This window comes from Rasamsonia emersonii (assembly GCF_000968595.1).
Source record: "Rasamsonia emersonii CBS 393.64 chromosome Unknown ctg1118621760291, whole genome shotgun sequence".
Classification (NCBI taxonomy): domain Eukaryota; kingdom Fungi; phylum Ascomycota; class Eurotiomycetes; order Eurotiales; family Trichocomaceae; genus Rasamsonia; species Rasamsonia emersonii.
In genome coordinates, this window is record NW_013563101.1 from 23,472 (window position 1) to 48,243 (window position 24,772).

At 50.5% G+C, this 24,772-nt stretch overlaps 10 protein-coding genes across 10 annotated transcripts; 5 read left to right on the plus strand and 5 right to left on the minus strand.

Moving 5' to 3' along the window:
- Positions 1 to 78: 78 nt before the first annotated feature.
- T310_5510 (uncharacterized protein) lies at positions 79 to 3,776 on the minus strand (the record flags this gene model as incomplete). The annotated part of the gene is made up of 5 exons (XM_013471617.1): positions 79 to 1,519; positions 1,567 to 2,179; positions 2,277 to 2,858; positions 2,915 to 3,152; positions 3,516 to 3,776. The coding sequence occupies 5 exons, from the start codon at positions 3,774 to 3,776 to the stop codon at positions 79 to 81; spliced, it is 3,135 nt and encodes a 1,044-aa protein (XP_013327071.1).
- An 886-nt stretch (positions 3,777 to 4,662) lies between these two features.
- Positions 4,663 to 5,364, plus strand: T310_5511 (uncharacterized protein; the record flags this gene model as incomplete). The annotated part of the gene is made up of 1 exon (XM_013471618.1): positions 4,663 to 5,364. One exon carries the CDS (start codon positions 4,663 to 4,665, stop codon positions 5,362 to 5,364), a length of 702 nt encoding a protein of 233 aa, XP_013327072.1.
- Positions 5,365 to 5,708: 344 nt separating this feature from the next.
- T310_5512 (uncharacterized protein) lies at positions 5,709 to 6,992 on the minus strand (the record flags this gene model as incomplete). Its single annotated transcript, XM_013471619.1, has 4 exons — positions 5,709 to 6,295; positions 6,360 to 6,512; positions 6,625 to 6,878; positions 6,949 to 6,992. The coding sequence occupies 4 exons, from the start codon at positions 6,990 to 6,992 to the stop codon at positions 5,709 to 5,711; spliced, it is 1,038 nt and encodes a 345-aa protein (XP_013327073.1).
- A 1,159-nt stretch (positions 6,993 to 8,151) lies between these two features.
- Positions 8,152 to 9,006, plus strand: T310_5513 (uncharacterized protein; the record flags this gene model as incomplete). Its single annotated transcript, XM_013471620.1, has 4 exons — positions 8,152 to 8,182; positions 8,234 to 8,404; positions 8,491 to 8,790; positions 8,858 to 9,006. The coding sequence occupies 4 exons, from the start codon at positions 8,152 to 8,154 to the stop codon at positions 9,004 to 9,006; spliced, it is 651 nt and encodes a 216-aa protein (XP_013327074.1).
- A 797-nt stretch (positions 9,007 to 9,803) lies between these two features.
- Positions 9,804 to 11,305, minus strand: T310_5514 (tRNA dimethylallyltransferase; the record flags this gene model as incomplete). Its single annotated transcript, XM_013471621.1, has 2 exons — positions 9,804 to 11,201; positions 11,255 to 11,305. 2 exons carry the CDS (start codon positions 11,303 to 11,305, stop codon positions 9,804 to 9,806), a joined length of 1,449 nt encoding a protein of 482 aa, XP_013327075.1.
- Positions 11,306 to 11,770: 465 nt separating this feature from the next.
- Positions 11,771 to 12,661, plus strand: T310_5515 (ABC transporter; the record flags this gene model as incomplete). The annotated part of the gene is made up of 2 exons (XM_013471622.1): positions 11,771 to 11,888; positions 11,952 to 12,661. 2 exons carry the CDS (start codon positions 11,771 to 11,773, stop codon positions 12,659 to 12,661), a joined length of 828 nt encoding a protein of 275 aa, XP_013327076.1.
- Positions 12,662 to 13,073: 412 nt separating this feature from the next.
- On the minus strand, positions 13,074 to 15,585 carry T310_5516 (RNA polymerase II Elongator subunit; the record flags this gene model as incomplete). Its single annotated transcript, XM_013471623.1, has 2 exons — positions 13,074 to 15,392; positions 15,457 to 15,585. The coding sequence occupies 2 exons, from the start codon at positions 15,583 to 15,585 to the stop codon at positions 13,074 to 13,076; spliced, it is 2,448 nt and encodes an 815-aa protein (XP_013327077.1).
- An 854-nt stretch (positions 15,586 to 16,439) lies between these two features.
- On the minus strand, positions 16,440 to 18,725 carry T310_5517 (6-phosphofructo-2-kinase; the record flags this gene model as incomplete). The annotated part of the gene is made up of 10 exons (XM_013471624.1): positions 16,440 to 16,679; positions 16,738 to 16,914; positions 16,972 to 17,346; positions 17,418 to 17,537; positions 17,599 to 17,706; positions 17,760 to 17,840; positions 17,894 to 18,063; positions 18,160 to 18,215; positions 18,308 to 18,616; positions 18,712 to 18,725. 10 exons carry the CDS (start codon positions 18,723 to 18,725, stop codon positions 16,440 to 16,442), a joined length of 1,650 nt encoding a protein of 549 aa, XP_013327078.1.
- A 703-nt stretch (positions 18,726 to 19,428) lies between these two features.
- T310_5518 (Mitochondrial import receptor subunit (Tom40)) lies at positions 19,429 to 20,644 on the plus strand (the record flags this gene model as incomplete). The annotated part of the gene is made up of 3 exons (XM_013471625.1): positions 19,429 to 19,740; positions 19,826 to 20,473; positions 20,537 to 20,644. The coding sequence occupies 3 exons, from the start codon at positions 19,429 to 19,431 to the stop codon at positions 20,642 to 20,644; spliced, it is 1,068 nt and encodes a 355-aa protein (XP_013327079.1).
- Positions 20,645 to 22,597: 1,953 nt separating this feature from the next.
- On the plus strand, positions 22,598 to 23,689 carry T310_5519 (uncharacterized protein; the record flags this gene model as incomplete). The annotated part of the gene is made up of 3 exons (XM_013471626.1): positions 22,598 to 22,677; positions 23,076 to 23,287; positions 23,328 to 23,689. The coding sequence occupies 3 exons, from the start codon at positions 22,598 to 22,600 to the stop codon at positions 23,687 to 23,689; spliced, it is 654 nt and encodes a 217-aa protein (XP_013327080.1).
- Between the last annotated feature and the right edge of the window lie 1,083 nt (positions 23,690 to 24,772).

A 24,772-nucleotide genomic window follows, 5' to 3' on the forward strand; every position in this document is an offset into this window, starting at 1 on the left:
GTGTGTGCGAATGCAAACCGGCGTCAGAGAAAACTTGCCTGAGTAACGTAAATCGTAAAGGCGACCAGATCATAGAGTTCACCGCGCTTCAGAAAGGTGGTGCAGAACTTTCATTGCATCATGCACAACTGCCCATCTCACAGTGGCAAGCTGCTTGGCCATTACCGACGTCAAGCCCTTGGTGTTAAATCGCCCCGCCAGAGACGAAAGTTCTTCCAGGCTATTGCAAGCCGTCATTGCAATCAACATGGACGTCATCTCATTCTTGGCATTGGAGCTGACAGACTGGTTGTTGCCACTGCTGCTATGATGATAGTGATGAGGATTGTCGCCTTTGCGTTCCGTCTCACCGTCCGAGGTGGTTCGTCTCTCATTCTCAGCCGATATGGGAAGGTGGAATGCCCAACAGGTGAGTGTTGCTATATAGAGACACCACGAATAGTAGAACACATCAGTGTCGTCCCAATCGTTGAGGTTCATAATGGCATCCTGCAAGATAGACGATGCATGCCGGGCCGCTTTGGCTGCAGACCGCGGGTCTTCATTCACCCACCGAGTCACGTTGCGATGCGAGCGTTCAAAGTCGGTGGCAGTGACAACGCGACCCAAAATGTGAGGAGCACCAGCGTAGATTTGGAGATCCAAGATCTCCACATTCAACGTGATGTGTGCCGCGTGATAAAGAACGTTGGTCGCGGTTTTAAGGCCGGTGAACTTCCGCAAATCGGCCCTCTGTTCCAGCTTCATGGCCATACAGTCTGCGTCGAAGTCGGCCTTCCACAGGTCATAGGAACGGGCCATGCGGGTCTTCCACGCTCCCACCAGATCAGGCGTCTCCGATCGGAGCGTCGTCTGGTCTCGACGTTTGAGGTCCGAAGAGACCGATAAGAGACCGTGAAGTAGGAAAGTTCTCGCGAGCGCATTCAGATGCCGTGGATGGGAGACGGCACTGGGGGTGATATAAGCCTTCAGAACCGACAGGAACAGCCGATGAGGGCCCTCCCGTCGGGAATTCTCAAACCACTCCTCTGCCGATGTCGCCTCCCAGGATCCAGGATCGCAGGGCAAGGACGAGCGAATCTCGAATGCGGACATGCACAGGGACTGGGAAAAGAGAACTGCATGCTGTGTATCCCACATGAAGCAATGCATCGCGAGCCGCTTACGCTGCTCTGCGTCCATGGCTCGTCTCCACGCGGCTTCCAGATCGTCAGGCCGTTTGCTGATGCCGGACGTTCGGATGACAGAGCAGTCACTTCTTCGGATGAGCTTGATTAGCACACAGTGGAAGAGCTGTGCCATATCACGCTGCTTCTGACCCGCGCGCTGCTTCCCAAAGCAATCGATCAGCAGCATAGTCTGGAGAACCCAAAGCTCTGGTTGCGCTGAGAAGGCTGCATGTGCGAACAGATGGTTGCGAAGGGTATCGTGGATTCGAACCGCCAGCTGATGGGCTTCGCGGCTGCTATATGTGCCCCCATGCAAAGGATACCCGCTAAGAAAATGGCGTCCACCTTGTCTGGATCAAACGTAGCCTGATGGATGAGCGGATAGGCAGTGTTAAACCTGGTGAAGAACAAGTCACAGTAGCTCTGCAATTCCGGCAAGGAGAGAAGTGGAGACGATAGGTCAATCTTCGTGCCTTCTGCAGTCATCGGAGATGATTTTGAGACAAGCTGGAGCACTCCAGCTCTTGCATTCTCCGTAATCTGAGGTAGAGAAGCGAAACCCTTGTCCGACTTGGACGGACCCATCCAATCCATGTCCGAAAAGTCAGGCTCCCGTAAATTCCCGTGGTCAAGCAACGACGGTCCAAACGAGGTATTCTCTGGCCCCGGACCGTTGTGAGAACGAGTGCCAGAGGACTGCATGTTCCCTGTCTCTTTGTTCATCGGCTGCCCTTGAAGCGTTGTTGAGCTACTCTGGCCATCCAATGGCGGACTGGTATCCAGCACAGGCCCAGTCGGTGCAGAAGATGAAGGACTCTGCAACAAGTGGCTCGGATTCTCGCCCGGTGTGAAAAACGGCTGAGACCACATGTCAGGAAGCGGTTCAGCGAAGTTTGTCATATCTGTCGTGAGCGGGACATCGACATTGGCGAAAACATCATCTAGGGACGAAACATTGAACAGCCAGTTATAGTTCAAGGTTGCGGCAAACGGCATATTGAACGACGTCGCTGCATAAGTTAGATGATTCAAGACAGACAGGACAGAAGGTCACGAGAGGATGGGTCATGGCATGGGTGAAGAAGATTATACATCGACAAGACGTACCTGTATCCAGATTGAAGAAGTCATTGTAAATTTCATCTATCCGGCTCCAGGTCTGCCAAGAGCCATCGGCTGCATCGAATTGCCCAGGAATCGGTTCGACGTAGGGCTCGTACGGCCCACCAGGGACCATTGGAGCGAGGAAAGGCTCAGAAGCGGTTACAGCGTCGCATGACTCTTCCAGCCCTCCATCGGTATTGACACCAGAATTCGACTCTTGTGTCGAACGTGGAGGAGACACCGGAGCACCATGAGAGGTGTGATCAGGATCTTTATGGACGCCTGATCCGCGAGTGGTACCGGGCGTAGTTAAGGACTCAACCTCCAGATGCGGACCCTCAGAAGAAGCTGAGACGCTCCCACATGAACTCTGAGTGGATTGAACTGATGAGGCACTCGAATACGACGACGATGCTGCGGCCGCTGCCGCTGCGGCGGCAGCTGCAGCCCTGGCTTGTTTCTTTGTCGGTCGCGTTATGATCTTCCCATCTGGTCCTCGTCGAGTTCTCTTTCGGGTCTCCAGAACCCCTAGACCGGGACCTCCGGCCTCCTCGTCTCTCTTCGCATGTCGGGCCATATGTCGACCTGAAACGAAACTCAGTATGGCCCAGAAACAAATGCGATCGGCTATATCTACATACCTAGCAGATCAGGACGAGTGAAGTGGACGCCACAACGCTCGCAGCAATTGTCGTTCGGGGTATGATTCAAGGCATGGCGACGGAGATGTTCTGCCCGGGTGAAGCTCTTGCCGCAATTTGGGTAGTTGCAGACATGCGACTTGACTAGGAGCGGTTTCGACTGCGATGATCCCGATGCAGAAGCCATATCGTTCTGATCTCTCTCCTTCTTCCTGGTGTAATTGGACTCCAACGAGATCTAGTTCATGTCAACGAGCAAGCAGCGAAGCTAGAACAGGTCTCGTGGCATGCGGAGAAGAAAGACCAAGGATTGCGGAGAAAACAGGCGGAGGGGGTCTCGAGTCGGACAGCGTCGCGGCCATGATGACCAGGCAGCCCGGGAGCTTGAAGCCGACTGATTGCTCCAGCATGCAGTATCATTTCGTGGCAGACATGCCTAGTTTGGTTAATAGCTGTTTATTCATGCGTTTCCTACCCTTACGAGAGGGCGATAAGGCGCGCCTCCGTTATCATGTGCAATAATAATCCCGTTTAAGCGGACGGAGCAGCAGCGTACCTACCTAGCTAGGAAGGACTGGTGGAGGAAGGTGCGTGCGCGTACCTTCCCCTTGTGCGCAGAAGCCACGCCCCTATTGCCACGGCCCGGCCAGACTCGATTGATAAGAGGATGCCCTTGTAGATGAGAATATGCAGGATGGATAAGGCAGATATGAACATGCTTCCCTCTTGTAAACATCATCCGCGCTCCCTTGGCGGCCACTTGCTCCGAAGACCTCCAATTTCTCATTTGCACAGTATCCTGCTTTATCTGATAACGTCCCAAAGCAATAATATGGCCAGCAAATTGGAGAACGCCCCACATCTTTGCTATGCACACTGGTATTTGATAGAGTGAGTTTCTTACAGCATGCTGGCTATTTGCTGCTCAGCAAGCAAAAGAGAAATTCTAACCTTTCTTACATGCAAGGATAGTTAATTTCTCCTTTGCTGGAATTAGACGAAAAAAAATTCATCAAGGAATAGCAACCAGCCCTGGCCCTAGGCCCTAAGCCCTAAGTCTGGCAGCTGACTCATCATGCCGCGATAGTTAGTTAACTAGTTAACTAAGTTAACTAATGGTCGTTATTAACACTCCAGCTTATCGATAATATACCCGAATCAATGTGCAACCCGATCATCCAGCCTCTTATTGCTTTGGTCCATGGTCGTACTGTACTGTACAAAGTCAATAATGTACAGTACTTTCTCTTCCTGTCACCTTTCTGTCAAGGACCGCCCCTTCATGTGCCGGTCACGAGATCGGCCACGTCAAAAGGTAAATTAAGAAATGACAATGTCGGTGCTGACCAGTGCGGAGGACACAATTGCCGCGTTGGCAGCGAGCGTCATCTATAAAATCACATCGCATCTCATAGGAAATAACATAGAAGAACAACGTCGAGTGCGGATCAACCTTGGATCCTTGCACCGAGCGGCCACCCTAACCCGATCGCGTAATAGTCAATTCGCAAGACCAAAGCATTCCAAGGTTCCAACAATTAATTGAATCAACGCAATCCACTGCTTTATTTAAGATGCGTTTCTATTCATCCCAATGTTCGAAGTATCGTCGACAGGAAGATTCTTCTTTCTCTTTCTTTTCTCTGTTTGTTTCTCCAGCGTGTCCTAGATCCACCTTTTTCTCCTCCGGCCCTATGATATGATACGGTACGATACGAACCTCTCCATTCTTAGATTATAATCCTAGCATGGCATCGCGATATCTCCACCATCACCATCACCGTCAACATTCGCGCGCGCCTTCAGTAAACAGCACCTCCACGGCAACAACGACACAGACCGCTGCCTCCGCCTCCTCCGCAGCTGTTCCTGTGTCTACGAACGCCACCAACACGCATTCTCACGCCGGAACTTCCACAACAACGACAATGGCACCGAGTAATACGACTTCTGTCCGTCGGAATCTTTTCCATCACCATCTCAGCCGCCGGCCTGCATCCGCTGCGTCGTCCTCCTCTGCTGCCGCCTCTACTGCTTCCACTTCTGCTGCCGTCGGAGGGAATCACGTGTCGGAGATCCCTACTACTAGAGCTGCTGCAGCTGCTGGAACGTCTGCCACTACATCAGCAGCAACCGTATCTTCATCTCTCACCACAGGCCCAGTTGAAAGGGACAACGGGGAAATTGTGCCGCGAGACCAAAACGGGAATTACAAACTCGACATCCCAGTCCTGCCGCCGGTGATGCTGGACGAGGACGGCGACGAAGCAGGCGCAATGGAAGGTGTAGAAGAAGGAGGAGCAGGAGGAGGAGGACGGTCCAGCGGAGGATCGGGCAGCACGGGCGTTAATAGTGGCTCTGCTGCGGTAGATGCGGAGCTCGGTGGGAGGGAGAAAGAAAGTACGTCTATGGAAACAGGAACGTATGGCTTTAAGAGGGCGAATAACTAATTTTACGGTGTTGAAGAAATTGAAGCAAGCCTGGTGGAGATGATGTACCGGAATCGCAGCAGGCAGCTCAGCAGTGAACCAGCTGGTAAGTGATCCTGCCGCTCGTGGTCTTCCCCTTGGGTCTTATTCTTATTATGGCGTCATCTAACTGCTTCCAGAGATCCTCAATCTGATACACCAGAGTCTCCGCAACAAAGTAGCTGCTCTAGATGAAGACAATTGGATGTACGAAGTAGAAGATGACGTTCGTGTCTAACGTGTCAACTCAACGATCTCTACAACTCCGCTGCGTCACAGGCATGGTCTCATTATGTCGACAGCGATATACAATGCAGACAGCACATTCAGTCAAGTTCCATACTGGATGGCGGCGCTTCGACCTTCTTTGACGGGGCCCTAGTCGACCCTCCCGGCCTGGAAGCACCTCCCTGGCCACCACCAAACAGCATATTGCCCATCATCTCCAGCAGTGGGTTGCCTTGTCTCGGGACCTGAATGCCGAAGTAGATCTCTCCAATCCGGGCCAAAGCGTCGTCCCAGATCCCGATCTCTTGGATTTGCGCCGCATATTGCTTGGTCAGGTCCCGGAAAAGATCGGGGCTACCACGCTGGATGGCGAGAAGCAGCAGGCTGATGAAGTTCAGCAACGGCAGCGAGGGGTACACCCGAACGTCGGAACTGGCACTGCTGACGTCCTGCGAAACAAGATCGGGATTCGAGGAGGAAAGCCGCGACGTGAAGACGAGAAACGCCTTGTTGGCGTTGCGCAGGTTGCCGGCCAGAAGGAAGGGGAAGACGGCGCGAGATGCGTAGATAGGCGCCGTGTGCGACTCATCGTTCGTATACCACTCGAATTCCATCTTCGCAAGAGTCTCCGCGGATTCTGTAGTCCCGAATGCTAGATGCTTCTCTGCGTCGTATGGTTCATTCTCTAAAAACAAATTGTTAGGAAATCTTTCATTTTTTCTTTTACCATCCACCGCGTATTGACATACCTTCAGCGTACACCGATCCAGCAGCGTGATGTAGCTCGGGATCTCCTCTCTCCGTAGGACCAAATCGCGAGCTCCAAGCAATCATCTCGTTTATAAATCGTTTTCGCGATGGCTCTTCCGGAGGGAACTCGCGTAACAATTCGATAAGGCGCTCTACAGAATACTTAGCAGGCATAGTAGAAAAATCGCAGGCTGGGTATGGCCAGCTGGTTTCCCATTGCCATCGTAATGCAGGTCCGAACAAAAGGAAAAGGCTGAGACTCACTCTTCCGCGCCCTCGACGCAGCATCATCGTCGTCACTGATCTCCCACTGGGCCTTCTTGTACACGTCCACGACCAACATGATAGCGAGATCTCCACCACTGGCAGATGCACCTTGCTGGGACCCTGCTCTGAGGAGAGCTTTGGCTCCGCCCGTTAAGATTTCGGCCGCGGCATCATAATCCGACTGTTTGAGGTAACGCGCAGCGATGACGCGAAGCTGCTGGTGGGCTTCGTAGTATGCGCCGGCGGCAATTCTGGAGAAACGAAGCAGTCAGACGTTTTATTTATCACAGAAGCGTCACAGGATAGAGAGGCGCCACGCACTTTTCTTGCTGACGAGCAATGGTCTTCTCGATCCGGGAGGTCATGTCCGCGGCTCGATCTGCTAACACAGCACGGTTCGTTCACGGGACAACAAAACAGCGATCCTGCGAGACAGATATCCCGTCACGCTCGCAGTGAGAGTGCCAAAGCACGGTCCGAATGAGCTCAGTTCCTCGAACCGGGAGTCCCAAGAAAGGTATGGAATACGGAGGTACTGCGTCGAGGCGGGACGGCGGGGACAAAGGCGGAAGCTTGTGTTGCTGCGTGGATCGCCCCAATTAAACTTGCCCTATTCAACCTGGAGCTCCTTTCAAGGGTGAATGCTGCAGCAAAAAAACTCTACGAATTCCGCACGATAGATACTTGGTTATGATTCCTCTGTGATATTCTTCATCCATGGCCCTTGGTCGAAGAAGCTATGAATTTCCATACATTCGACATCCAACCCGTTAACCGCTTCGCGGGCTCTAACGCGGCCATTCGGCGCCCAAGAGTAAGACATCGCGATAGATATCCTACGGATAGATTTTCTGACGACCGGTCTAGGAGATTGCGTACTTTTCCTACGATGATGAGCATCGATTCCGGCTGGATGACTCCTCCCTCCGTTATTACTATCCACCCAATCTCCCTGCGGACTTGAACCGGGGCTTCGACACATTTCAGAAACTCGACGACTCAGCCGACGAGCATCTCGATGCGCTGCTGGACACCATCATTGCGCTGGAAAAGGATACGGGAGCGAAATGCGAGGCAGACATCATCACCTGGAGAGGAATGATGACAAAGGTGTGCGAAGAGAAATCAGTCCCTCCGGAGAATTGCGAACAATGGCATTCTAGCTCCCCAGGCTTTTGGCGCACGCAACTGATTGATGGTCATCAAGATATTGACAGCGCCATTTGACATAATGAATGGGTGCGCGCGGTTCTTGTGGGATACAACGGTACAAGCCTGGCCTGCTGACAAGTTCTCAGGTTTGAGATGAATGCGACCTATTTTCAAGTGAGTTGCTCCCCCAAGCGCTCCAAGCTGACACATTCTGGTTGCTGACTTGCAAAGGGGACTATGTACGTATATTTGTGCAAGCTTCAGCCCGAGCACTGTCGCTGACATATGGCAATTCGCAGTTTTATTGAAGAAAACAATGCGTACAAAAACCAACAAAAGGAGCTTCAACGAAACCAGAGAATGCCACCTGGAATGCCTTCGCAGGATCTGATGGCTTATTGGGGTGTGTAATAACCGTGTTTTTCCTCAAGCAGTCAATATTGATGTGTAACAGGCTACAAATTTGAAACACTATCTGTGCTTCCCGACACATGGGATGCAACGCCTCGTGAGACAATCGAAGGCCGTGTTGACCAAGTTGTCAACAACAAATCTCAGTACTGTTCGGTTGTCCGGACTGGAATAGGAAAAGTCAGACTCGTCATTGGCGGGGAGGTCGACGCAGGTATGTTAGGATGATTTTTCCTAGAAGCCTAGTCCAGAAGACTTGGAAGCATAACCCATGGCACACTCTTCCTGACAATGTCTCAGTCTGGGACTGCAAGCCCGATAGAAAAGAAGACCCCATCAATTGGGTAGAATTGAAGACGACCGCCGAAATCTACAATGAGAGAGACATGATTAAATACGAGCGAAAGCTGCTGAAATTCTGGGCCCAATCGTTTCTGCTCGGCGTTCCCAAAATCGTCGTCGGTTTCCGGAATCAACAAGGAATCCTTTTACGGATAGAGGAGCTCGAAACTCACAGTATACCTGTCAACGTCAAGAAGTATGGCAAGGGGAGCTGGGACGGCAACGTCTGCATCAACTTTGCCGCCGCCTTTCTTGAATGTAGGCAACTATATAATATTGCGTGGAATAATTCAAGCATGATGGTTAACTGACTTTTGTGAACCAGGGCTCAAAACGATCGTGAACCAAGAAGGCACATGGCGACTACGGAAGCGAGAGAAATCGTCAGTTATCGAGGTCTTCAAGATTGAAGAAAGTGGGAATGGCGATATTCTCTCCCCGGCCTTCACGTCATGGAGGACACAGAAGACATGAGTGTTTCGAAGGGGTCCGCCTCATTTTCTTTGTCGCCTTTCTTGCTTCCTTTCAGAAGAATCATCACTTAGGATGCTAGTGATTGATGTCTTCACTCCATGCATTCGGCCCGTTTTCCTTCTCCTCCATCATGCTTCCTACGATGACTACAAAGCCCAGGCCGCATAGATTTTACCTTGGAAGCATTAAACTTGCAATTAAAGGGCAGGCCAACAAAAAGGGGGTCATACCTCGCGGCTTGTCATCATCCTTCTTCCGCGGCCAAAGGCGAAACGAAATGTCTTTGGAAATGAGGCATGACATCATATGGCACTTTTTCCATGCTGGATTTCCAGGCAGAGGTCGCAGTGCCTCTTTCGGAAAGATGATCGGCTATTTTTCTGTCTCCCCCTCATCGTCTTATGTCTACTCCTACCAGGCCGGCGTTGAGGAAAGGACAGAGTATAATAAGTCATTGTCAAACGCCCTCCCCTGCGCCTGAACTGATATCCAGACGCAGATTGGATTGGAAAGAGGTATGTGCATCGTGCACAGCATGTATTTACATACAACCCGAAGAATGGGCGGTTGGTTATGTGTATTAGAAGCCAAAACAAGAATTGTGGACACGAAAATTCTTATTGCAGCAGGCTGTCACGCCTCGGCTAAGCCTTTTCTTTTTCTGGATAGTCTATCTATCTAGTGTTTGTATAAGATACCGTAATACTGATTCATCCATGCAATATCACTGTCTATCGTATATAGATGATGCGACTGTGGAAGTGACGAGATGAAATATACAGGACCAGCCCACTTATTCAAGGTGATGTTGTCTCCTCATCCTTCTTCGGCCCATCAGTGCCCTCCTCGGGTGCTTTTCTATTTCGTAAATATTCCTCTCGCTGGGCTCTTTTGGCGGCAGCTTTCAGAGCACGTCTGTGACCAGATCCGCGGACGTGGATCTCCCACTGTTCCTGGCCCAGCATAGTCTTTTTGCATAGATCGCAGGTCATCTGTTTCATAACGACAGAAGGGCCGTCTGCCGACGCGGCTGCCAGCTTCTTCTGGTGATCCTTTTCCCTAGCCTCGAGCGTCTCCTTGGCCAGCACCGAAAGCGACTTCGGGTCCGGACACCGCTCGTTGCTCAGAAAGGCATGCACAACCCGTTCGGAGGGCTCGGTCACACATCTATCCCAGTCATCGACATTGCTGGTATCGAGTATGTAAAGACGGTGAAGCGAATTAGCGTCAGCAAGAGCACTCCACAGCTTGTTTCGAATCCATTTGATCTGCTGGACCGAATACTGCCGAGTGGACGTCTTGACGGACTCTATGCATGACTGCTTGAGGGCCTCTAGTTCCTCTTCACTGGAGTGTCCTGCGCGCAATGCCGCGAAGTATGGTTCCAGCTCTTTAAACCCAATTGAAATCCAAACGCCTCTTGTCGGGTCGACAGTCACGCCCTGCGATTCTTTTTCCTTCAGGTAATCTGACATTCTCTGCGCCTCCGCGACCAAGCCTTGTTCAACCATCGTATCTACCCGTGCATCAAGGCGATTGTGAAGCTTTTCTTTTTCTGCGTGCGTCCAGAAAAGCAGCGTCTGGTATCGCATCTGGCCAGCCTGACCAAGGACGTCGTCACGGTCGTCGCCATTCCTCATTCCAGCCTCCTGCTTTTGGCGCCTTTGCTGCGCATAGATCTCCGAGGCAGGCTTTCCAGTCTGCAGATAAATCTCCAGAGAACGTCTGATCTTGCGCGCTTCGTTGGGATGCCATCGCTCCGCCATGACAGGGTCCACTTCCCTCAGCTTCTGCAGCATGACCTCCACGGGAGCATCGAGGATCGCCCACTCCTCCGACTTGCGCGAAGCATCATCTCTCCCATTCTGATTGGCATCCTGTGCTTCTCCTTCATCTGTCCCGACAAGCACGTCGTTGAATAGAACCGAATGCGTGTAGTAGTGGGTACCGCCAACGAGGATCGGAAGCTTTCCGCGGGAATGTATCTCCTTGATGAGTCGGATACTCTCTCTCCTGAACCTGCTAATGCGCCATGGTTCGTCCTCCAGGCTGACACAGTCTATCAAGTGGTGCGGGATCCCATTTCTCTCCTCAACTGGAATCTTGTTCGTGATGATGGGTAGACCGCGGTACATTTGCATTGCGTCGCCATTGATAATCTCTCCGTTGAAACGAGTCGCCAAATCCACGGCGAGCTATCTACAGCGGTCAGACACGTTTAATTTTAAGCGCCTTTGTAGCAGCTCACCTTGGACTTGCCAGTGCCCGTGGCACCGACAATGGTTATGAGGGGTTCCATGACTGCTGGGCGAGACGATGAGACAAGTCGAAGGAGATTGAGCATAACGAATCAAAGGATCCACGGATCATCATCTTGCTCCGTCCCTTGAAGGAACTTTTCAGCTGGTATTAATGCGCAGCAGGGTAAGAAACATGGCGAGAGAAAGAAGTTGGAAGACGATAGCGGAAGGGAAAAAAAATAAGCGGTGGTTTATGACCTCATTGCCCCGTCCCGCACCGCTCTCCACAAGGTTACCTACAACTGCCCAGGCACTAGGTACCAGGGTGCCTGTTCAATTGTTAATGTTGCATACCAGGCTAATTCTCAGCTTAGTCATGACCTGACGGTAACGACCTTAAGTCCCCCGCGTTCTAATTCATGAGTCACCATTAGAGTGAGGAACTCGCCTCGTATTGTTTATATTATACTCCGAACATCACAAACATCTCGCCGGGCCTGGCGGGGCAGACTGCAGGCGTAGATATGGCACCGCCAACGATTGAGGTCAAGGATCTCACCTACCAGTTTCAGGATGGATCTGCCGGTCTCAAGAATGTAACTCTCAGTCTTCCTCCTGGCAGTCGGACATTGCTTGTTGGCGGTATCGTACACCCTGCTTTTTCTCCGGATTAGGCGTGAATCGCTCACTGACTTTGCAATATAGCGAACGGCGCGGGGAAGACGACATTGCTTCGTCTTCTATCGGGGAAACGTCTGGCGCCAACGAACACGATTTCGGTCGCAGGAGTTGATCCCTTCAAAGAGAATCTCGAAGGAGTCACCTACCTCGGCGTGGAGTGGGTGCTCAACAGCATCGTCCGGACGGACATCGACGTCCCGACGCTGCTCTCCTCCGTCGGAGGGGACGCCTTCCCCGAGCGGCGAGATGAGCTCGTCGAGATTCTTGACATCGACCTTGGGTGGCGGATGCATGCCGTGTCGGACGGCGAGCGAAGGCGCGTCCAGCTAGCCATGGGCCTGCTCCGGCCCTGGGATGTGCTCCTCCTCGACGAGATCACCGTGGACCTTGACCTGTTGTCGCGGAGCAACTTCCTGGCCTTCCTCAAGCGCGAGACAGAGACACGATCCTGCACGATTGTCTACGCAACCCACATTCTGGACAATCTGGCGCAGTGGCCGACGCATCTGGTGCATCTGCATCTGGGCCGGGTGAAACAGTGGGGACCAATGGAGAAATTCAACGAGCTAGTCCCTCAACGATCCCCTGAAAATAGCCTGCTGGGTGACCTCGTCCTGCAGTGGCTCAAGGAAGACCTGAAAGAACGCGGACCGAGGAACAGACGACCAGGGCAGGAGAAGACGTACGAATCCCACGAGGGGAAAGGGGGCTATGGGCTAGAGAAAATGTCCTGATGGATTTGGACTCACTCTGCGATATCAGCAGTGAGGATACAGAAACAAAATTAAATTCATACGTGACGGGGAACGAGAATTTAGGGAGGCTCTTTGGGATTTCACAATCTAGAGGTTTCTCAACGACAGCGTTATGGATTCGTGACGTTTCAACTCCTTGCATATCGGAGTCAGGATAGGGGCTCAGATGCATAAATACACACTGGGAATGCTTAACCTCCCAGGAGGCTTCAACGCCATAGACTTGTTGGAAGATGGATTGAGTACCATAATATGGCGTTTTGTGGGAAGAATTGATTCTCGACTTTGACGAAGAATTACAGTTCCTGTGGACCGGAAAACATTTGAATTCAGGACAAATAATACTTTTTGTAGGTACATTCCATACGTATAGACTGCGTAAATCAACAGTCTATGTTGTGAGATTCGTAACAGCATATATACGGACAGAGGAATCCTCACCCGCGACAGCGAGCAGATCAGGCTCGTGTCGATCTGCATGAGCAGTCTTTATTGTCCCGTCGGCACTAGGGCGCCAAGAAAGTTGTGTTACTGCTTTCGAAGGACATATGAGCTTGTCAACCGACAGCAGTTCATGTGTTTCAAGATTGTCGCCCGTAATTTTGTGGATGGAAATGTCACCGGTGTCTTCGCCAGCAGCCAGATAGAAGATGCCGTCTTGACTCGTCGGGAGAAACGAAATAGCAGTTACAGCACTCTTCAGTGCAATCACTGATCTGCATTCAAACGTTTCGTCCGTCATCTGCCACAGCTTCACGGATTTGTCTCTACCCGCAGTTGCAAATGTCAAAGGATGGGAGACGGGCGCCCAGGCAGCGCCCAGGATCATTCTCGAGTGACCCTTTGGATTCGATGTAAGAAGGGAGAAATTCGACGGGTCATCTTCACTTCTCCTAAACACTGCCCATTGACGGTCACGCCCTACACTGAGCAGATAGCGGTCGTCTGCAGAAAAGCAAAGATCAGTGATAGTTAGAGAATGCGCTGTCAGCGAGGGCTTGATTTCATGCCAGTCTGTCGTGTCGTATAGTCGTATCACAGCATGATCTATCGAGCTCGCTTTACATGCAGTAGCAATCAGCGACCGATCGTGGGTGACTGCAACTGCGGATATCTCATAGCCATGGCCATACAACTTCTCGTGCTCAGGCCATAAGGTGTACCGAGCAAGGTGGTCCTCGAGAGGAGGATGGTTGAAATCCAGAGAGATCACCGGGGCGGGTTCTGCTTGATCGCCGGCCAATCCATCCAGAGCATCATCTCCCAAGGCAACATCCTCTCCGACGGCTTTGTTCGAAAGACCTAGCACTGGAATATTCGCGGTTTCAGGCATTTCATCTTGACCTGGTTGCTGGATTCCACAAAGATTCTCTAACAGCTGAGCTATCGGCTTAGGTTCGTTGAAAACACGCAAGAGCTTCTCATCAGCTCCGGAGACAAAGCGTGCAGGTCCAAGAGAATCTATACAGTTCAAATCGTAACCGTGAATCTGCGGCCTCGAGAACTCATGCCATGACGCAAACCCCTCATGCATCCACTTCGCGTAGAGTCGGGTGGTCTGGTCTGAGCTGGTGGACAAGAGATATCGTCCGCTTGCTTCCCACTGGATATCATTGACCGACCGAACGTGGCCACTCACACCAATTTGCTGCACCCATATATCAGAATCCTCGTCATACTTCCATACTCTCCAGCTCCCCGTTCGAGCGAGACTGACGACCTCTTTTCCATCTGGCGACCAGAGACCAATCCAGAAGCCTCCAGTACTTCCTGTCGCAGTAGTCGAGCCCTTCTGCGAACTGATCTCTCCCATTCTCTCTGTGGAAACCCATACTCCCGATACTGGGTCGGGCTCCCATATTGTTAACGAATTATCTGCAGAAGAGGAAAGGAGCTGCATCCGATCCGGGTTAGGATTCCATGCTGCCGTATAAATCCAATCTTCGTGCCCAAGGAGTAAAGCTTCAAACGTAGTAGAATATTTTGATCCAGAGGCCTCAAACATATGTGCTTTGTTGGATAAAGTAGGTTCGTAATTTCCAAGAACAGAGTCATCTTCATCCTTTGGGACAACTGGCGCTGATTCGCCACGGTGTATCCGCCAGAGCCGAATATATTTGTCCTGGCTTGCCGAGGCCAGTAGAAGGTCCCCTGCTGGGCCCTGCTTATCTTCGGTCAAAGCAAGGGATCTCACCCAAGCTTCATGACCAGAAAGTTTCGCACCAAGGAAGAATTCAGGCTCACTTATTGTAGTCTGCGCAACATAGATTTGTACTATATTCGTCGTTCCGGCGACAGCCAGCATCATCGGTTTCGCCGGATTCTCCTTGTCGAGAAGTTGGAGGGCCAATGTCAGGGGAAAATATCGTGGCTTCATCTGTATTGTCTTCAGAAATTGTCCTCTGATCGTCCCCTCCTGGTAATTGAGCCTCCATATTCTGACTGTTCCGTCTGCTGCCCCCGAAGCGACAATGTCCGAGCCGTCTGCCGCCGCAATCGCATTGACGGTGCCTTCATGGCCTTCGAGCTCGCAAACACAAGTATAGTGACGCGAAGTCTGTTCATCTGACTGCCATACGCGAATTGTTCGGTCCACTGAACCAGTGAGGAGGAGTTTCGTATTGTTCGCAGGTAACGTGCAAAATCGAACAGCGCTGACCTTGTCGCGGTGCCCCACAAGCAGCGAGTATACTCCACGCTTCGACTCATCCTGATTGAAATATCAGCACTAGTTGCGCATTTTGAGTCAGACAAGTATCTTTCCGAAAACGCACCGTAGGAACCCATAATGCTACATTGTTATCTGCACCAAATGCAAGGACACCGGACTGGCGATCCCAATCGGCAGCGGCTGGATGCCGATTCCCGCCGACGCTGATGTACTCTGTCGTGATAGACACCATGGATACTGGCGGTACCGGCTCTATAAGCTGGTTATCGCGTCAAGGGTTGCGAGCGTGGCAGTTCGTGCTCACTAGAAGCTGCCGTTACCGTTGAAGTGGGATGGCGATGAATCCAGTGCCCAGAAATTTAATTAAGCTTATCGATAAGCAGAACTCCGAATTTCTTCCCGCAAAGCAACCCCCGCTGCACCACAGGTCTGGTTTACTGCGTCTCCTTAACAGCACGACGATGGCGTCTACGCTTGAAGATAAATCCTCCGGTGGGACGGAGGAGAATATTTCCTTCGTTGTTGAGTTTACGTTTGACTCCCCAAGCCATCTTCTGTGGGTTGATTGAGGCCCTAGCTAATTGTTCCCCACATTAGAGGAGGGTTAGAAATGCTCTTTTCGAACAAGCGCAAGCATAACATCTCGATCCCTTCCAAGCTGGACGACGGGACGCGACCTAATATTGCCTACTTAATACAATATCTTGTTGATAATGTGATGGAAGATCAACGGAAGGAGCTGTTCGTGTTGGATGGCCATGTGTACGCGGTCCGGTGACGATATTTTGCAGATAACCCAAAGTGATGGCTAATTGCTGCTTCAGGCGACCAGGGATTCTCGTGCTCATCAACGATGCCGATTGGGAACTGGAAGGAGAGGAGGCTTATGAGATACAATCTGGCGATAATATTCTTTTCGTCTCCACGCTCCATGGAGGTTAACAAGTTGTGACACGTATTCTGCTATGGACGATCTATTCTTATCTCTGGAAGGGAAACAGCCAGAATCATGATGACCGCAAACCCGCTCCAAGCACCCAATTACCGTTAAGTCAGCAGATATAAGAACTCTTCAAACAGCCAGGATCAAACAACGTCTTCGACATGTTGTTGAGTGAGCCTTTCGGTTTCCCCAGGCGATCGATATCCGCTTTGTGGTGTTCCCAGACCTCCCTGTGGGCTTCCTAGACCGCCTGGCATGGGTGAAGCATGTCCACTAGGGGGCACTGGCAACTTGATATCCTCTGGAGAGGGAGGGATAATCTCCTCAGGAAGGTCTGGAATCTTGATTCTCTTGGCTATGTTCTGGTAACTGGCCGGGATGATCTGCACACAGTCATTAGTACCTGTGAAGTAAAGACTAAAGGTCCAAATGTAAACGCACTTCGATGATCTCGTTTCGAGGGAATTGCAAGAACGGAATATCTGCGGCGTTGCAAGCCATGAGATAACCATATAAAACTCGAAGAACACTCTCATGAGCAATGATCAGGAGATCATTCTGCTCGCGCTCCAGTTCGAGAATGATCGGCTCCAATCGAACAGCAAGATCGTGATAAGACTATACAACGTTAGCTGTTTTCTCTCCCGCCATATCAGCCTGCAGTTGTAAACATACTTCCGCACGAGGATACCGATGATGATACGGATCCTTTTCGTGCTTGGCGACCTCATCCGGATACTCTGCTCTGATCTGTTCTTCTGTCATGTTCTCACACACGCCAGGGTTCAACTGGCTCATTTGGGATCTCTGCCGGACTTTGTAGCCCTTCTCATGGAAGAACTTAGCAGTCTCCACCGTCCTTCGCCGCGTGGATGTCCAGACAGTCAAAGGTTTCAATTCAGCATCCGAAACGCCTTGCTCGATCATTTCTTGCCTTTCAGACTCCCTATGTTGGAGAAGTCGTTCTGTCATCTTCCTTGCGTAGTCTTCTCCCTGTTCTGATAAAGAGGAATCCGCCTTATACGAGTTGGCATCAACTGAGACGCCAGCCTAAACAATCCTACGTCAGAAGCGTTCGAGAAGGCTACCTCGCGAAAAAAAAAAGAATAAGCTCTGCCTACCCTAGCGAAATATGTGTGCCTCGATTTGATATGAAGGTTGAGAAGGTAGAAGACAATACGATGGGAAAGATAACCAAAACTGCAGTTGTTGACTATCAGCCTTTCTCCAGCATTTATCATCTGCATTCCAAGTCAGTGCTGGATCTATAAACAGGCCAAATAGAACAGGCCGAGCACTGACCTTGATCCAATTGAGGTCCTTCTCTTCCATCGTCTCGAAGTGAGGTATCCGGGCAGATATTCGACCCAGATAGTGCTTGACAGCATCATCGGAATTCCAACCCACGTACTTATGGACCATTAGATAGGGCAGAGTACAGAAGGCGCAGGGGAGAGACTCACATCAGGAGAAGAAATCTTGACCCTCCGCACATTCTCCTCTATTATACGGGGGTCATCACACATAGACTCGATAAAGAGAGTCTTCGAAGCATATCAGCGCCAGTATAAGGCAGGAAGGAAGGCGTTCTGCATACCTCAATGTCATGTTTTGCAAACTCTTTCGCAAGTGAGCGGCGACCAGCGGCGAGCGGGTTGACTGCATCGTAAATTGCTATTTGACCATTTTCGTGATTCAGGAAATGATAAATGTCCTCCCGGCACTTCTTGACGATCTTCTGTCTCAAGAGCACCGAAGAGGCGGACGCTGCATTAGTTCGACATTTTAGCATTCTACCCACCATCAAACTGAACTCACGGAACCCGCGTTTATAGGAAGTCGAGTACTTGGCAATTCACGCACCGTTGACGAAAAAGTAATCTTCAGGCATCTCCTGTCCAGGCCCAATGGTGGCACGTCTATAATCACCCAAGTGGAAGATTCGCGTTTTCACGCCCAACCTAGAATGCAATGAGTCCAAGGTCACGGGAAAGACCGGCATCAAACAGACGAGATGGTGAAACGATTGACACCGACCATCGGAGATAGCGTGCCAGGGCAACGGATATGTGCCTTCAAAAGGACGTCAGTGGACGGCGCCCAACGTATATCGCTGATAAGCCTCACGAACGTTTTACCCCTTGCTGGCAGGCCTACAGTAATAATGACGATACGGCCGGAATGGAAAAGTCGGCCAGATTCTGTGCTGTACAGCTGCGCCGGTGCCATCTCAATTTTCTCGGGAAGGTCATGGATGGCGTCGACGAAAGTACTCGACTTTCGCCGAAATCGAGGAGAGTTGGCGACGACATCTGCAGTCCTGATGGGAGTCAGAAGCTGTTCGATTGTGTCGACTGCGATCTTATCACGTCTAATGGTGCCTTGCGGGACAAAACGGGCACGGGTCAGGCTTACAATAGGGTATCCATGGTTGAAGGATTTGATTTGGTTGGATAAATATGGAAGAGGAAAAATGGAAGAGAATACTTAACCAAGACTCAGACAGAGTGGTAAGGGAAGAAAGAGATATAAAGAGACACCTATTGGTCGTCGAAGCCCAATGACCAATAGATGAATCCCGCAAAGAGGGACACGGAGAGGGGAGCGACTATTGGTCTTCAGACCCCAAGCGGGAGATGCGATGTCATGTGAAGACGCAGGCTCGAGATAATCAGTTCTACGAGGCCCCAATAGAGCAGCAGACTGCACTGGAGTAGATCTCTTGGATGTCGAGGCCGAGGTCAGTCGATAGCGAGCCCGCCCAAAGCGGCTAGCGAATGAGGCCCGGGACAGCGGGTCGAGCATTGTCGAGCGCGCGACAGAGACCCCAGAGGCAGCCCGGCTTGGCAAGAGTGCAAAGCCAAACCATCCATGCTGCGGAAAAGCACCTGGCGACATTTTTTTGCTTCACAGCTCTGCCAGTCCGCATCCTGCCGTCGACAACAGATCTCGAGCAGGTCCGATCCCGGCCAGGAGCCTCCGCCTACTGGAATACAGTCCCTTCTAACGGTTTGACCTGCACGGCTGGTCTCAATTGTTCCGGTTTCCCTTCGACATCTGTCCCTTTTCCTCGTGATCTCCTTCCAGTCCGTTTGAAGGCTGATTCCCTCCTCCCAGCCCACGCACCTCAATATGGCTGATCTGTCGTCATCGCTGTCCTTTCTGACGGACAATGCCGTTGCTGCTGCTATCAAAGATGCATACGGAGCGTTCTCCGAGCGAAGAAAGGCCCTCGGGCTGCCCAACCCGGGAACGGTGGACAACATCGCCAGAGAAGTGCAGAAGGAGGTTCTTCTGTCCAATTTCATGTTCACTGGGTTCCGGGCGGACCTGACCAAGGTCTTTGGCATGTCTCCCCTTTTCCGCATTTCTCACGCATTCGCCATGGGTTCGCAAGGCAACTTGCCCCCATACGCCTTTTCCGCCATGTACGGGACGCCGAAGGTAAGTGTGCAAAGCAAAGGCAGTCAGAAGGTAGCTTGGTTGTTGTTTTAGACCATTAACTGATCTTCGTTTACAAAAAAAAAAGATTTTCATGCAAGGAAATTTCGGAAGTGACGGAGCGCTCGCTGCTGTCGGAAACTACCGCTGGAACGAGTCGTTGGTCACCAAGACCAATGCTCAGATCATGCCAGGAGCCACACAGGGTCTTCTGCAGATTGATAACGACTACACTGGCTCCGATTTTTCAGTTTCGCTCAAGGCCTTCAACCCGTCAATTCTGGAAGGTGGTCTAACCGGTATTTTTGTGGGAAGCTACCTTCAATCGGTGACCCCGTCTCTCGCTCTGGGATTCGAGGCAATTTGGCAGAGACAGGGCCTCAATTCTCGTCCAGAAACGGCGCTGTCTTATTGTGCGAAGTACCGAGGAAAGGACTGGCTTGCAAGCGCTCAACTTCAGGCGCAGGGCGTCTTCGCAGCGTCTTACTGGCGAAAATTGTCTGAGAAGGTCGAAGCCGGTGTTGACTTGAACCTCCAGCTTGCCCAGAATGCTGCTGCCAGCTTGATGGGTGGTCCGCGCCGGGATGGCACCGCGACGATTGGCGCCAAATACGATTTCCGGGCCTCCACGTTCCGTGCTCAGATTGACAGCGCTGGCAAGGTCAGCTGCCTTCTGGAGAAGCGGATAGCGATGCCAATCTCTCTTACTTTTGCCGGAGAGATTGACCAAGTCAAGGTGAGTTCTCCCATTTGATTTGATCAAACCAGACGGGTTCTGACCGAGTCGCACAACTTGTAGCAACAAGCCAAGCTTGGTCTGGCTGTTTCGCTTGAGATCGCTGGGGAAGAATTGATGGAGCAGCAGGAGAAGGCCGAGGCTCAGGGTATCGTCCCGCCGCCTTTCTAAGCCTCCTTTGTTACTCCCGGCTCCTGGATAAGGTGCATCGGACTACGCGCGAGATCTATCCCTGGTAATACACTTTTTTCACTCTCTGTTTTAGTAGCTCTTCACTCTTGAGGGAAAAGAAAAATAAAGGCATGGCAGCTCATTCTTGATCTTGAAACGAGGCTTGCTGGTGCAACATGCAGTCGTCTGGCGCCATGGGAACACGTGTTGTATAGACTCGCATTTCCTTGATATATCTTCTGTTTCATCATGTTCCTCTTGGTTCCTTTCTGTTTCTTGTCCGGTTTTCCCGTGGCCTTGCCCATCTTGTTGTCCTCATATTATAATGTGATGTCTTCAAACTTCTCTCATGGCCGATGGAGGGGACTGGATTGGCATGACGTGCATGGAGCGACACCACGGAAGTTCTCTTTTTTTTTGTGTGTTCTCCCTTGTAATAGAGAGGGCAGTGTAGAATAAGAATATTCGATTTGCGGATAAAAATGGAGCGGACTAGACACGCATAGCTTGATTCTGATGCCTCTGTATTGACGCGTCCACTAGTTAAGGCTGTGATCTCCACCATGTGATCGTATTTTGGGGTAGCGAACTCAAGGATGCCATGTAGGGTATAGGTACTCTGCAGCTAACCAAGAGAATAACATCTCATTGGAACATTGTCAACACGTATGCTTTCCTATGTCTATAATGGTGGACAGGGAGATGCTCTCTGAATAAAGTATCGATATGGAGATATACGTCATTAAAGATGGTGCATATCCAGGTTCTCCACGTTGACTAATACAAGTACAGTGATATTTTTGTTCTTCTTGGAAGGAAAGCATTAGTTTGTTATTTCGAGACTGGTGAGCCTAGAATGTATGTGTCTGTTTTGGTTCTTAACTCGACCTAACACAATGCTCTTCAAACGTGGAAATCATGTTTTGAAGATACATAGGTACCTAGGTCAGAATACAGAGCAAGTAATGATCTCCTGTTTATCCCTTGACAGTAATAATCCCTTTGAACCTTATAGAATTAGGAAGGTACTTGTATACCTAGATATATGCACCTGAGATCAGTGGTACTGTACAAATTTTTGATGAATACCAAACTGGGACTGAATTGAGACACTGTTCCAGATTTCCACATAATTCTTTTTTTTTGTTTACAACGAGTGTCGAACTTGTTGATGTGGTTGAATAATGTCACGGGTACTGGATCACCTGTTCTGGAAGGTGAGATCAACGTCCACATGTAGTGCTTTCGGAAAGAGGCCTAATGCTTAAAACTCAACATATACCTTTTCTCTCTTTATTTTTTTTTATATTTCTTCACTGTAAATCTGTCATAAAGTATTGCTTGCCGCGTTCAACCTACACGTACTAATACAGTTGGTAGAGGTCCTGATAGAACTGTCGAGCTGCCGGCCCATCCATCCGACTTTCCCAGAACGTCACCCGAGATGATCACCTCTCCACAATGACATCATTTCCGGCCAAACAGGACAAACGGAGCCACGCCGTCGGACAATTGGAGAGCGAGTGCCTCCGAGTTAGTTACCGGCATTGATTTTGATCGACTACGGAGTAGACTACATGTCCCTAGCTCATGTCGATGAACCTCCACCTCCAAGGATTGGATAGGATTGGGTTGCCGACATATGACTTGCAGCTGCGGATGCAAAGGACTCACCGGGGCAAAAAAAAAAGGATAATAAAAAGCATGCCAGGAAATGGACAATAGATCATGAAAGAGGGAAGTAAAGAGAGAGAAGTTATTGACAAGCACCTGGAACTGATAAAACTATTGTTGGTTGTTTAGCGAGGCCTTGCTTAAAGTGCTTCGAATTATTCTCCCTTATGGAGGTAGATCATTGGTGATGCAATTGGCAACAATTGCCCTGTCTGAGTGGCGGCTACTATATCAAGCAGCAAAAGTTCTCTGTGCATTCATGCAAGGAGAAGAGAAAACATGCCTTGTCATTTGCATGAGGCATGTCAAGCCTGCATGGTGGTGGCAATTGGTCTCGCTTGCCTTGCGAATGTCAGCCTGTCAGTTTGACACAAGGCTTCACCGGAAACCTAGAACGATTTATAAATAATTCGGGCGTTCTACATGTATGCTCTGAGGCCACTGAATGGATATCCATCCCTTGCTTCCGCAGCAGCAGCAGCAGCTAGACTTCCGTATCCACGTTTTTCAATGACATTTCTATATTTTCCTTTGTTATCTTTCTGTTGTAAGGCGGCCGCGACGGTTCCATACTTCGTGCAGTACATCTACGTCATCTTGTGTTTCGTCTTTTTCTTTGAGCCCTGAATACATTGACATTCTTTGGTTTATGGAGTATTGCACATTGCAATTGTCGAACAGACCCTGACTTTTGGCATGCATTCAAATGTGGATACTTACACTATATTCTTCATAATTATTGATATCTCAAGCACAGGCGGGCCTTTATCTCTATCACAGTAGTGCTTCGAGAAGCTAGAGATTACATCGATAATCGGAATAATGCACGTTCGGCGGATGGAATCTCTTCGATTCTGGTGTTTGACAAAGTCCGGGCCGGACCACAAACTGGACCCCTTCCATCCATGGTTGCTGAGACTGGACCTCAACGCACATGTGACATTTCCACAATGAAACACCTCGTGACCTGTGTGTTAGGGAATCTCCACAATACACTCCGTAGTGACAGGGAAATCGGAAAATCCCCTGCACGCCGTGCCTGGTCCCCATAAGCTCTTGAAAAGATTCATAGCACTGTTAACTCGGTCATGGGCTCGATTCTACATGGACAGAACGATCAGAACAGCCACCAACTATCCTCGTGCCCCTCAATTCATACTGGTGGAGTGTGCCGTGAAGAATCCTGCACAGTGGGGTTGCGACTATTCGGCCTCTGGAGCCAGCGGACCAGAATGCCAGCCTCCAACAGGTCACATGAGCATAGCGCAGCCAGTCATGTGCGGCCGCTGCTCGTCCCGGCGATCCCCAAGCGCCAACCGCATGCCGACCGGTTCCAACCCAACCTTAGTTCGCCCCCTCTCATTATCGTGACCTCGATCAGAGATGGATGATAACTAGCTAGCTAATAACACAGACCTACCCCGTCCGGAGAACGGTGGATGCTCCCCCTGCCACCTGGGGCGGATAATAATGCCTCAACTTCTCAACCACCTGTGGCAACTTCAGATCCGGGCTCATCAAAGACTCCACCGTCATTGCCTTCTTGTCGAGTCTTTCTCTTTCTACGGAGGACGTCTGTGATGGCTCTCTGAAATGTGTTCACTATCAATGACTACATCATCGTCATTCTTGTCGGTTCCTGTCTTCGTATTCCAGCAGTGGCCGTCTACTCAGTGTGGATGTGGATCCAACTGTGGCAGTGGAACCGCCCCGTACATTGTTATTTCGCCTGGCAGGTTCGCTGGAAACAGAGAGCCCTGATGTCAGGTAATGTTATTACCGTCCTCTGAATAACTTGGTATTTTGTAATTATCCAGCTGTGTATGCTTGGTGGTTTTCTCAGACTACTGTATACAGACAACGAACCTACCATTGCTACACCCCCTGCAGTGACAGGGATTATATGCTTTCTTTCTCATCCACTGCTTGTCCTTTCAGCCACTGATCGTGCACAGAGCGTTTGGGAGGGGCGGCAGGCACCTGGTATCTGTGGTTTCCATCATGGCTTGGGCTGGCTTTTTTTTTCTCTCGGGCCGGTAGTTGGCTCGATGGCTGACAGCTCTCCGACTACTTGAAACACTCGGCAGGAGAATTCAAGACACATATTATATTGACACAGGTTTCAAACTCGGACGTTTAGTCGTAGTGATTAGAGTCCGTCTGTCTCCTGAAGCCGTAATCGATTCGACGACGGCTCCAGAGAGCAATTGGAAGTCGGTCTTGCGACTTGATGGACCGAAAACGGAATGCAGCATGACGGATCAACACCGATGTTGGATGACTTTGAAGACTGCTATCATCCGTCCAAGATCTCTTTGTCTCACTCACATCCCATGCACCTTGCGTCTGCCTTTCAGAATGCTGCGAAAAAGAGAGGATTTGGACCTCGACATTCGAAATGAAGTAGCGAATTGCATTTCGTCCTCTCACCATACAGAGGCGACCTTGTTTTCT